The sequence below is a fragment of the Chrysochloris asiatica genome, unplaced genomic scaffold (genome assembly GCF_000296735.1).
Source record: "Chrysochloris asiatica unplaced genomic scaffold, ChrAsi1.0 scaffold00280, whole genome shotgun sequence".
Lineage (NCBI taxonomy): Eukaryota > Metazoa > Chordata > Mammalia > Afrosoricida > Chrysochloridae > Chrysochloris > Chrysochloris asiatica.
The window spans coordinates 186,372-199,774 of record NW_006408798.1 but is presented as its reverse complement, the minus strand read 5'-3'; the positions used below and the strand labels follow the sequence as shown (position 1 = coordinate 199,774).

General features: G+C 36.6%; 1 protein-coding gene across 1 annotated transcript in view; it reads left to right on the top strand.

Moving 5' to 3' along the window:
- SPINK5 (serine peptidase inhibitor, Kazal type 5) overlaps window positions 1–13,403 on the top strand; it is a 117,977-nt gene that overhangs the window by 29,687 nt on the left and 74,887 nt on the right. The window contains exons 6-11 of the mRNA XM_006874516.1: window positions 1,171–1,234; window positions 2,258–2,385; window positions 4,157–4,223; window positions 9,678–9,805; window positions 11,507–11,594; window positions 12,395–12,522. Coding sequence (XP_006874578.1) covers window positions 1,171–1,234; window positions 2,258–2,385; window positions 4,157–4,223; window positions 9,678–9,805; window positions 11,507–11,594; window positions 12,395–12,522 — 603 coding nt within the window. The remainder of the gene's footprint in view (window positions 1–1,170; window positions 1,235–2,257; window positions 2,386–4,156; window positions 4,224–9,677; window positions 9,806–11,506; window positions 11,595–12,394; window positions 12,523–13,403) is intronic.

The following is a 13,403-nucleotide window of genomic DNA, read 5'->3' as shown; positions in this document are numbered from 1 at the left end:
CTGTGGGTTAAAGTGCTCGACTGCAAGGTCACTTTGAATCTCAAGGTCAGTGGTTCAAACCCACCAGCCACTCCTTGGAAACCCTATACAGGGTGGTTACAAGTCAGTACCAACAACACGATGGCACTTAACAACAACAACAACAACATACATTATATGAATGAGTGCAATTCAAAAAGTTCATGGAAAGATTGAATTAAAAGCTAATGGAAATTTTGCATAAACTTTTATACATGCACACACATTGTATAACACTTTAGAGTTTACAAAATATTTTACATGAATTGGACAGGATAGGGATGCGCACTCAAACACACACACATGTATCTGTCTGCTTCTATGTCTATTTACCTATCTACCAACATAATTGCTTTTTACAAAGTGTGGTTTAAACATCAACTGATAGATTAAATGCTCAGTAATTTATAGTATTAGAGAAGGCAATTTGGACTTTTAATCTTGAACTTCTTCCAATTTATTTAACGTTTGCCAAATAAGCTGAAGTATCTTACTGTCCTATATTGTGTCCCCATTCTGTTCCTTCTCCACCCTCAATGCCAACAACATGGCAGACCTGCTTTGCAGGTTCCAGCTTGTGACCTCAATCTTAAACTATCTGTGCTTCAGTTTTTGCAAATATAACAATCACTGCTTGAGTAGTCTAGTAAAGAATATAAAAGTATTCACTCAAAATTTCCTGTAGGCTTTATCTCTCCTCATAATAAAAATCTTCAAAATACAACTGATTAAATCTCTCTGGCCCCTCACACGACTGTATTTTCAGAAAGAGTCTAAAATTACACCCTCAGCTCTCACCAAAAGACCCCATAAAGTACAGAAAACAAGAACAGACATACAGAGAACAGAGAACTTTTAACCTGATTTATTTTACTTTCTAACACTGCTATAGGTCCACTGCATATTCATTTCTTATATATGGAATTCCATGATGAAGTCTTTAAATATCTGGGCCAGGAGAAAATACCTCCCCTAAATTCTTGTGTAATTATTCTTATTAGACAACAATGAGTATCAAACTGCCCACTGGGTTTTCTTCTTAGCTGTTTTTAGGTGAAAAGGGGAAATGCACTCAGATGAGTAGAAATTAGATTTGAATGGTGGGAAGTTCTGTGATATTAAACAGCTGTGTCTACTAACATTCAATTCCAGGAAAACCAGATCCCAAATCGGCATAAAGAATGAAGGGGAATGTGAGAACAATATTCCTGATGAGGTATGGAGAATGGTGGAAAACAGAGTGGGTTGAGTTAAAGAGAAAGCAGAAGCTCTGGTCTTTCTGGGTGGATGAGCAGAGCAGCTATGGAGAAAGTAAACCTTAATTCCCCTTTTAATGGGATACTGCTTTTAGAAGCAATTAGTAGCTTCTGTAACTTGAGCAAGATACTTTGGTAGTTAAACCTTTCTGCTCTATTTCTACAGTCTATTAAAAAAAAAAAAAGAAGAAGAAGACAAAGAAGTATTTTAAATCAAAATGAGATAGGTGTGTAATCGAAAGAGTTTTAAATTCCAGTTACTTAACCTGAATTGAAGCTTCAGCACTGTTCACTTGCTATCATGAGATCTTGGAAATTTTCCTAAGCAGTGTTTACATATCCAAATGTGAGATTTGAATTCAATATCTTATTTCTCTGCTGAAATGCTGTGAGCCTATGATAGGAAGAGTAGGAAGTGTATGTAACTTACACGTCATACTCATACTTCTAGCTAGATGCTTTCCCTAAGTCAAGGTTTGGTTCCCTTTGTACTTGATTCTATAGTGCCTGCCATTAGCACACAAACTATTTTAAATCTTTTTGCCTGGTAGATTATAAGTAAGTTGAGGATATAAACTATGCTGTTCCTACTTCTGGCACAGAACACATCATTACATTTTTTTAGAGTGAGTTAGTTAGTCAGTGAATGTCAGTCACATTTAATCATGTGGCGCTACAGTCACATTTAATCATGTGGGACAATGCACTGGACCACAAGGTTGGTTTGAACCACAAGGTCAGTGGTTCAAACTCACAAGCCGCTCCTCAGAAAGTCTATATAGGGTCTCTATGAGTCAGAACTGACTCGATGGCACTTAACAACAATTATACAAAGGTTATTCAGTTATTGCTCCTTGATTGACATTGGTATTCAAGCTAGAACTCATCAGACAGAGAGGTTTTGACTTCTACATTTCTGGAAACAGAGTTGCAAGCGTGACAGTCAGGATGGTGTGTGCCAACTTCCTTTCCCTGTTCCTTAGGATGTGTGTAGTGCTTTTCGGCCGTATGTGAAGGATGGAAGACTTGGATGCACAAGGGAAAATGATCCTGTTCTTGGTCCTGATGGAAGGACACATGGCAATAAGTGTGCTATGTGTGCTGAGCTGTTGTAAGTAGCATCATCCCCAAGCACTTGAACCTGATGACAGTGCAATTGGTTCTTGCATTGAGAACCACTCCATAGAGGGATACAGTCAGTTTCATGACACCTGCAAGCCTATGCCTTCATAATGTGAAGGAGATCTTACTCACAAGGTGATTTCTTTTCTTTTTATTCATGCTATCTACAGAAGTTTTTGAAAAGGAGGAGCTAAGGTAGATATGTGAACATAGCTCTGTAGGATACGCACTGGACTGAGAACCATAAGGGCAGTAGTTCAAACCCACTAGCTACTTCTTAGGATGAGGGTGAGGTTTTCTGCTCCCACAGAGCTTCATAGCCCAGGAAACCCTATACAGTTTCCCTAGGAATTAGAACTGACTACACAGCACTTAACAACAGCAACAACAAAGGTAAATATATATTTTTTTTAAATCTGCTGCTGTTGAGTAGATTTTGACTCATGCAACCTCCTATGTGAAGAATAGAATGTCTCCTTAGGGTATTTGTGGCTAAAATCTTTATGAAATCAGATCTCAAGATCTTTTTTCACTTAGTGGGTTTGCTGCCAACCTTTAAGGAACCTCTGTGCTATTCAGGGTCCCTAAATTGGTTATGTTAGTTATTATATTTGAGACTCTTAAATTATTCTAATTATTGATGCTGTTAAGTGCTGCTGAGTCAGTTTTGACTCATAGTGACCCTGTATAGGGTTTCTGAAGAGCAGCTGGTAGGTTTGAACTGCCAACCTCATGATTCACAGCCCTGTGCTTAGACTACAGCACCATACCAGTAGTCCATTGTAGTTATAATGACATGAAACTGCACAGTGTTTATAACACATGGTGGTGGTGGTAGTGGCTGTGTGCCATGGAGTTGGTTCTTTTATAAGGCATGGAACTTTAAAATTTAGAAAGTATTTGCATGTGGGATAATGTAGGTCAGTAATTTAACACACATTGCTTAATGTAGAGACCCTTGCTGGATAATCACAGGCTATAACTGACTCAACGGCATTTAACAACAATAATTACATTTTTAAAATAACAATTTTTTGATATTAGCGATTAGAACAGGTTTTCAGACATGGATTCATCCTGATTTCTATTTTCTTGTTTAAGGAAGCATGCACTTTCAGTGCTTAAACCTGCCTTGATTTTGTGGTTTCCTGTTTCAATTAAATCACTGCTTGAACAAGAGAATTCTTGCCTTTTTAACTCTTGATTCATTCTTATGTCGACTGAAATAGCAGCTCCTTTTTATAAGATAAGACTGAAATTAAATAATAGATATGAAAGGGCTTAGAAGCGCACCTCAAATGTAGTTTTTATTAATAACCATGTTTTTACATGAAGGCAAACAAGTACTTTACAAGGTGTAAAAAGCTATACATAAGGGCGTGGATAGCAATGCCTCAAATGCTCAGTTGGGTTTCACTCTCCTCAAAGCTTTGTTTTGAAGCCCTTGGTTCTGCCTGTTAAAGAGACTTTTCCTGACAATCTTCTGTTTGTCAATCAAGGCATCACACCCATTCAGTTTTACTGAACAAAGCTTCTAATTGACTGTCAGTGAGTCAGTTTCACACCCTTCCTTATCTTTGGCAATTTCTGTGGCTCAGACATTTAAGACCGGGAAATGTTTGCCTCATGTAAGTGGATCGGTTTCAACAAGTTATGGCAAAAAAACACACAAGTATTTAATCAAGGATCAAATATTAATTACATGCTTGAACCATAAACTGACCAAATGTTGATTTTTTTTTTGTTTCTTTTTAAATCAGTTTAAAAGAGGCTGAAGATAATGATAAGAAAGAAGGTGAAAATAGAAGTCGACGAAATGCTGAAAAGGTGACTCATTCACACAATATGGTTATTGGGGCCATAAGTGAACATATTTGGACTTAAACCTTTAAAATAGTGCAATAATGTCATTGTCCAATAGTATCAGTATTATTTTTTATTTCAAAATTCCCCAAATTAACTATTCCTACTTTATTACTCATTAGATACTCAGTTAAACATCATTTCTTAACCTTGGGTCCAAAATATATAATTCCCTTCCTTGCTTTCAAAACAAATAGTAGGTGTAAGAGAGCAAAATAATTCTGCTCAATGTCTACCAGTCTACTCTTTGGCAATTAATTTAAATTAATCTTGCTTTGAATAAATTTTTTAAAAATGTGTAACATCATATAAATTATACAGAATGACTTAAAAAAGAATTCTGGACTCTTAAAAAAAAAGCAGTGTATATATTGATGAATTTTATATATTGTTGTTGTTTAGTACTGTGGAGTCAATTCCAACTCATAGTGACTCTGTACAGGGTTTCTGAGGCTATAAATCCTTATGGGAGCAGAAAGCCTCATCTTTCCCCTACAGAACGTCTGATAGTTTTGAACTGCCAACCTTGAGGTTAGCAGCTCGATTTTTAACCACTATGCTACCAGAGCTCTTTTACATATAGTCCACTGAAATTTGTTGGCATTATTCATGCATGCACTATAGTTATAACATTCACTGAGATCTACCTTGATAAAGTTCTTGCTTCTGCTTAAATGAGTCTCTAACACATATTGAGACCATGGTTTTAAAAATTTCTTTAAATAATTTATTTAATAAAAGTCAGTTGAAGATTTTTTATTTTCAATGTAGTATACATACAACCAACTGCCATCTGGCTGATTCCGACTAATACATACAACCAAACAACCAATTGCCATCTGGTTGATTCTGACTAATATCAACTCTGTATAGGCACCTGGTGGACTCCAGGTACGGTGCTATAGGATAAGCACTACACTGTGAACCACAGGGACAGCAGTTCAAACCCACCAGCTGCTCCTCAGAAACCCTATATAGAGGCATTATGAGTCGGAACTGACTCAATGAAACTTAACAACAACAACATAGGGCATTTGGATTCCTGTAGGATAAGCACTAAACTTTAAACCACAAGGTCGGTAGTTCAAACTCACCAGCCACTCCTTGGAAACCCTGTACAGGGTAGCTATGAGTCAAAACTGCCTCGATGACACTTAACAACTACATAGAGCTTCTGAACCTATAAATCTTTAAGGTAGCAGAGAGCCTCATCTTTCTGCTGAGAAACAGATGGTTGGTTATCCTACAATGCTACCAAGGCTCCTGTGCATATATAGGTATATATATTTGGTTTTTCTTTCCTCCCTTTTCTTTACTGAAGATTTATTGTAGGTAATTAACCTGAATTCCTGAAAACATCAAGGTTACTAAATCCTTCTTTCAAGGATAGTTATAGCAACTACTTTGCTAAATGACTAACCTTTTGCTCAGAAGTAAAAATACCTGAGCTTTTAACCTCAGTTCTGTTGGGCTCCAAGTGGGTGAAAATGAGAATGCCAACTGCTTTCTTTGGGCCTCAGTTTTGTTGTAAAAATAAAATAAAAAGGTTGAATATCTCAACTGTTCATATTATGAGTCTATGTCTTGTACTTTTCTGTGATCGTTTTAGTGGAAAGTATAGTATGTGTTTTCCTAATGACCCAGTTTGGGATAGGCCAAGGTGGGACCTTCCACTCCATAATGTCATTCACTGAAGCAAAGTTTCCACCCTAAAGACTGTGTTCTGAGCTTGAAATTAGAAAAAGGAAGCATTCAAAACTCTGTATAATTTGTTGAACATTCACTAAAGGTTTGAAAAGCAAATTTTGTGGGATTTGCTGTTAAATTTCAGCCTTAAGCTTTGGTTCAGCCAGTGTTAATCAGCATTGTATTATTTTGTAAGCCTAGAGAGGTCTTTTTCCTTGTCTGTCATCAGATCTTGACTATAGTTCCCTCTTTCTTCCTTGGCTAGGGTCTTCATGTTGATGGAGTTATTTAGCATGGTTATATTGAATAGGAAGGAGACCTGGTCGAAAACCGGTTTAGTGCTTGGCTTTTAACTGAAAAATTTGAACCCACCCAGTGGCTTCACATGAGGAAGACTTGGTGATCTGCAACCATAAAGATTGTAGCCAAGATACTCTTAGAGGGCAATTCTCCCCATCACATGGGATCATCATGAGTCAGAATTGACTTGGTGGCACTTCACAACAGCAGGTTCGCTAGAACAGTTCTATAGTGATGACTCAATATCTGCTCCATAATTCACCTGTCAGTGGTTGCTCAAAACAGTGTTTCCTCAGAATCTCTCTGGATGAATCACAGTCCATAAACTGAAATTATCATTGTTTCTATATAAGATTCATTGAGCATTGATTTTATTATTGTGCTGTGATTGTCAGGTGAGTGTCTTCTGAATCTGTGTCCCTAGATTTTTATAACCAGGAAGTTTGGAGTACACCCATTGTTCTTCCAGAAACATATATCTTTTTGTTTAGAGACTTCTCTTTTAGTGTCCTACTGAAATATGATTAAGGAAAAAAAAAAAAAAATCAGAGGATGCAAGGTCCAGAAAAGGTGCCTAAAGAACATTTATTCCAATAACCTTATTGTGTATTTTGTGATACTGAGCTCCCAAAGCTGATGGGTCTTCGCTACAGTCTCACATTGAATAAGAGCCACGGCCTACTGCTCAGGTCTCTTGACTCCCAGACACTGTGTTTATATCATGTCTTCTTATTTGAAATGGAGATGGAGTTATGGTAATTTATACCTTGCTTGCTAAAAGTGAAGAAGCCTTAAAATGTTTGCTGATGAAATTCAAAGACTACAGTTTTCAATATGAGTTGCATCTCAATGTAAAGAGAGAGAGAGAAAAAAAAATCCCTATAATTGAACCAATAAACCCTTCATGATAAATGGAGACAAAATTGAAATCATCAAAGTCGTCCTTTTGCTTGCATTGACTATCAACATTCATGGAAAGGACAGTCAACAAATCAAACAACATATTGCATTAGACAAATCTGTTGCACAAGACCTCTTTAAAGTGTTCAAAAGCAAAACTATCATTTTGAGGACTAAGATGTGTCTGACCCAAGCCATGGTATTTTCAGCACCGTCATATACACGTGAAAGCTGGATAACGAATAAGGAAGATCATAGAGGAATTGATGCAGCTGAGTCATCATGTTGGAGGAGAATATTAAAGCATCATGGACTGCCAGAGGAATAACCAAATCTGTGTTGGGAGAAGAGCAGCAAGAATGCTCCTTAGAATCCAGGATACCAAGATTTCGCCTCTCATACTTTGGATACGTTATCAGGGGTGACCATTCCGTGCAGAAGGACATCATGATTAATAAAGTGGAGGGTTCGCTAAAAAGAGGAAGAACCCCAAATGGGATGTATGTACACAGTGGCAGTGGCAATGGGCTCTAATGTAATAACTATTGTGAGGATAGGAGTCCTGGTGTGGCACTGTAGGTTGAGCACTGGACCTCATGGTCAATTTGAACTGCAAGGTTGGTGGTTCAAACTCACTAGTTGCTCCTTGGAAACCCTGTACAGAGTCAGCTGTGAGTCAGAAGTGACTCGATGGCACTTAATAACAACAACACCTTTGTGTAGATGGTGCAGGACCTGGAGGTGTTTCATTCTGTTGTGCATAGGGTCAATATGAGTCAGACTCAACTTGTTAGCACCTAATAACAAACAGCACACTGTCAACAAATATACTTATTGACATAGAGGTCTCCAGGCCTAGGGTTATTAGAAGTATGTTTTCATTTAAGTTTAGCCCTCATTAGATAATTAGAATCTTCAAAAACAGAGGGAACATGAAACAGTAAACTAGAACATTATATCAGCCTCTTTGAGATGCTTTAGGAAGTCACAACCTTTCTAGGTTTTCGAAATAAATCTTAAACTTGATGATCTGTCTTGAGTGTGGCCTATAGGAATATTAGATTCACTTTTTCTGATGTTTGAAATTACAACGCTCAAAATCAGCACTAACTAATTTAGACATAAACAATGATGATACAGAGATCCAAAACAATAACAAAATAGACACAAATAAGTATAAAGTAGTTGAATACCATCTTAATGCTTTTCCTTCTGTAAACTAGATTGGATTGTTATTGAGTTGGTTATATTAAGTGACTTTTAAATGTCTTATTGCATAGATTCCATTATTTGCTCACAGTAGCATTTGTTTATTTTATATTAATTTATACTGGCTACTATAGGATAAGCACTCGACTGCAATGTCAGTTTGAACCAAAAAGTGAGTGGTTCAAATCCACCAGCTGCTCCTTGTAAACCCTATGCAGGGTTGCTATGAGTCAGAACCGACTCCACGGCACTTAACAACAAATAAAATTGCATGTTCTTACGTTTTTCTTGGAACTTCATGAAAGGTCTATTGTTTTTTCATAAATTGTATTTCAGTAGAACACTAAAAGAGAAGCCTGATTTTTTTCATAGATTTACAGTTAACAAGAATTACCTAGTTTTAGGAAATATTTGTTCAGTCTAATTTTTGTCTGGGATCTTTTTCTTTTTAATGAGCCACATAGCAGATATGTTGCTGTTGTTAGGTGCCATTGAGTTAGTGCTGACACATAGCAACCCTTTGCACAACAGAACGAAACACTACCTGATCCTGGGCCAACCTCACAATTGTTGCCACGTCTGTGTCCAATGATGCTGCCACTTTGCTAATCCATCTCGCTGGGGGTCTTGCTCTTTTCCTCTGACCCTCCACCTTACCAAACATGATATCCTTTTCCAGCAACTGGTCCCTCTTGATAATATGTCTGAAGTATGAGACAAAGTTTGGTCATCCTGGTCTCCAAGGAGCACTCTGGCTTGTACACCTCTTCCAACACAGACCTGTGTGTTCTTTTGGCAGCCCACGGCACTTTCAATATTCTCCTCCAACATCATAACTCAAAGACATCAATTCTTCTATGGTCTTCCTTATTCACTGTCCAGCTTTCACATGCATATGAGGTTATTGAAAATACCATGGCTTGGGTCAGGCGCACCTTAGTCCTGAAGCTGACATCTTTGCTCTTCAACACTCTAAAAAGGTCTTGTGCAGCAGATTTGCCTAAAGCAGTAAGTCGTTTGATTTCTTGACTGCTGCTTCTGTGAGTGTTGAAAGTTGATCCAAGCAGAATGAAGTCCTTGACTACTTCAATCTTTTCTCCATTGACAAGAATGTTGTTGTCCTTGACTACTTCAATCTTTTCTCCATTGACAAGAATGTTGTTGTGCCAAGTAAATTGATAACATAAGTACTATTGCTTATGAAGTCTCAAAAAAGCTTTGTATTTTTACCAACTTCTAGACTTTCGATGACTATAAATCTACTGTCTAATGTTTCAAGGTAAAACACAAAATTACTAAATGGAATTACTTATCTTTTTAAAGGATATTTGCAAGGAATACGAGAACCAAGTGAGGAGTGGGAGACTTTATTGCACCCGTGAAAGTGACCCAGTCCGTGGCCCTGATGGCAGGATGCATGGCAACAAATGTGCCTTGTGTGCAGAATTTTTGTGAGTATAAAAGCAGTTTCTTCAGAGTGACTTATACTGTGGAAATAGAGACTGATTGGAATTATGAGTAAAAATAATGTTTTAATGTTTGTCAAGTTTGGGATTTTGAGAGCCTTTTTAACAGTTTTATGCCCTCCACAAATTGTAATAAGGAGCTCTGGTAGTGTAGTGGTTACGAATCAGGCTGCGAACCTTAAGGTCAGCAGTTCAAAACTACCAGCTGTTCCGTGAGAGAAAGATGAGGCTTTCTGCTCCCATAAAGATTTACAGCCTCGGAAACCCTGTACAGGTTCGCTATGAGTCAGAACCAACTCCAAGGCACATAACCACCAACCACCACAAATCGTAATACTTTCTATTAAGTAGATGCTAATTGTTGTTGTTGTTAAGTGATGTCGAGTCAGTTCCAACCCATGGGACCCTGTATAGGGTTTCCGAGGAGCAGCTAGTGAGCTTGAAAAGCTGACCTTGCAGTTCAAAGGGCTTTGCAGTCTGGCGCATTAACCCACAGTGCCATAGCAGAACTCCAAAGTAGATGCTAACGTTGCCTGTTTATTCCTACTGTTGTGTGTCTATTTCTGAATATAAATAGACTTAAATTTCCAGTTGCAGTACTGGCCTACAAAACACTTCTAATATTTTACCATGTGGCGTTTATAAGCCTCTCTATGATCTAATCATGATAAAAGAAGGGGACAAAAAGATACCAAGTTTGATGTTTTTTTTTTCTTTTTTTCTTCAGTAATTATCCCATTGTAACAAGGTTGATGGGACTTACCCAAGAAATTTATGTTCTTCCATTAAGCAGATGACTCTTATTTTTTTCACCTGGAATGTTTAATATTTGGGAAAAGGACAAATAACACCAAATAAATACATGCTGTTCTCTCTGCCGATTCTTCTCAGTATTGGTCAGCTAAAGTTTTTTTTTTTTTTTTTTTCTCCTGTAGACTTCTTCTTACTATCTTTTTTGTTGGATGTTGTTTTTAGATGCTATCAAGTCTGTTCTGACTCATAATGATCTATGTTGCTGTTGTCATGAAAAGCCAACTCTTAGCGACCCCTGTATAGGATTTCTGAGACTGTGTATCTTTGTAGGAGCAGAAAGCCTCATATTTTTCCTACAGAGTGCCTGGTGGGCTCCATTTGCCAACCTTGTGGTTTGAAGTCCAGTGCTTATCATACAGAGTCACTGTGAATAACAGAGCAAAATACTGCTCAATCCTGCACTATCCTTAGAATGTTTGAATCAATTGTTGCTGACACCTTGTTGTTGCATCTTATTGGGGGTCTTCCTCCTTTTAATTGACCCTATACTTTACTAAGCACACAATATCCTTCTCTAGAGACTGGTTCCTTCATGTAACATATCCAAAGTATTTAAGATTGAAGATCACTCAAATTCTAAAGATTTTCATTATTTTTTTAGAAGACTTTAGATTTTATTCTTAGATAATAGAAAATTGAAAATATTTATAGTAGAGAAGGGCATAAGCAAATCTTGTTTTGAGAAAGATTGTTGTTGTTGTTGAGTGCCATTGAGTCAGTTCTGATTCAAAGCGACCCTGTATTAAAGATGATTTGACAATGTTTTACCAGAACAGGAAAGCCTAGCTGTTTTCCTTCTGTTCCTAAAAGATTATTTTATAGTGTGAAGATTTAAAGCGTCTCTGCTTTACTCATTTATTTTTATCTTTCCAGCAAGCGACGCTTTTCAGAAGAAAAACATACAGCAGATGAGAACCTGAGAAATGCTAAAGAGAAAATGAAAGTTAAAAGAGAAATTGAGGTGAGGATTTATTAGACCGGTCTTGTTCTGAATTTTGTGAGTATATTGTCTTTGTATATAACTTTGGAATACATTCTCAATATTGGTTAAATGTTTGCCTCTATGAATGGGTTTTCTATGAGACTTAGAACAATGACTGATAGTTGTGTGCCACGGAGTCATTTCCAACTCATAGCGACTCTGTATAAGGTTTCTGAGGCTGTAGATCTATACAGGAGCAGAAAAGCTCATATTTCTCTTGTGGAATGATTTTTGACCTTACATTTAGCAGTCCAGCTCATAATCCACTACATTATTAGGACTCCTTAGAACAATGATTTGTTGTTGTTATTGTTGTTAAGTGCCATTGAGTCAATTCCAACTCATAACAACCCTGTATAGGGTTTTCAAGGATCGGCTGGTGGGTTTGAACTGCCACATAATGTATCTGGACCATATCTTCAAAGATACAACTCAGACATAGCTCTTCTTTTATCAGTCCATGAATTAATCCTTTCTTTGTGCTCATGCATGCTTGATTCAGACCTGTGGCAAAGTCCTTAATGTTTAATATTTCAATTACTTGTCTGGTAAATGAGTCAAATAGTATTTATATTTTTATCCTATTAATTCAATAAATTGGTTGAATAGTTACATGGATCAGTATTACAAGAAAAATACCAAATTGTGTACAGTCTTACATTCTAAAAGTTTTTATTTTTAATTCTTAATTCCTCTCTTCCAATATCTTTAATAAACAACATCTAAAAATTATAAAGAATCATGAACTATATCTAATCGGCCTCATGTTCATTATTTAGAAACTCTGCAGTGAATTTCAAGATCAAGCAAAGAAGGGAATACTTTTCTGTACCAGAGAAAATGACCCTGTTCGTGGACTAGATGGGAAAATGCATGGCAACTTATGTTCCATGTGCCAAGCATTCTAGTGAGTATACCAAGTCACAAACTTACAGAACTTTCATGGGAGAAAGGTCTTCTGAGATATTATAGTCAAGCCAGCTTGCTTTATTGATGAGCAAACTGTGGTTCAAAATAAGGAAAAGAGTTAAATAAATTACACAGAGCACATAAGTCAAAGAGTTGGAGGAAGTACCAAGAGTTATTTGTTCTAAGATGCCTGTTTTTTCCTAGCACTCTCTTTAAGATGACTGGAACATACTAAAACATAAATGTGAGTTTGTAAAAATATCAGATGCTTCCTAACACTTGAAACTTCATATGTGAACACATTTTAGGAAATTATAGGCATTTTATCTTCCATGGAGTTTATGGCCCAAAGTTAGCACTTAACCCAGAAATTGCTTAGAGTCAAAATTTCCTATGAAACATTTATAAATCCCTATAAAATTATGGAAAAATAATGTATTATGATAATCTCTTAGTAAATTAGAATTGGACATTTATGCTTCGAATTTTGAACAGCCTTCAGTTATTTGGTTGACTAAGTAGTTATAGTTCAATTACTTGTCCATTCCACTGCATTGGTACAGGAGATAAATCATATTTATATTTATATAACATGAATTTAATACATTTATTGAACACCTAAATGGATCAGTATTACAAAGAAGATTTGTTTGTACTTACTGTTTGACAATTAGAAATGACTAAAAAATCAGTACTTAACTGCATCAATGCAATCTTTTTCTACAAAGCAAATTTATGTTCATTTGATTATTAATGCATGATAATGATTAGTCATTTTCAGCTGCTTTCACATTTTGTCACTTTAATAAAAGCCATGAATAAGAATATGTTTAAGATGTTGTTGTTGTAAAGTGCCATCAAGTCGGTACCGACCCATAA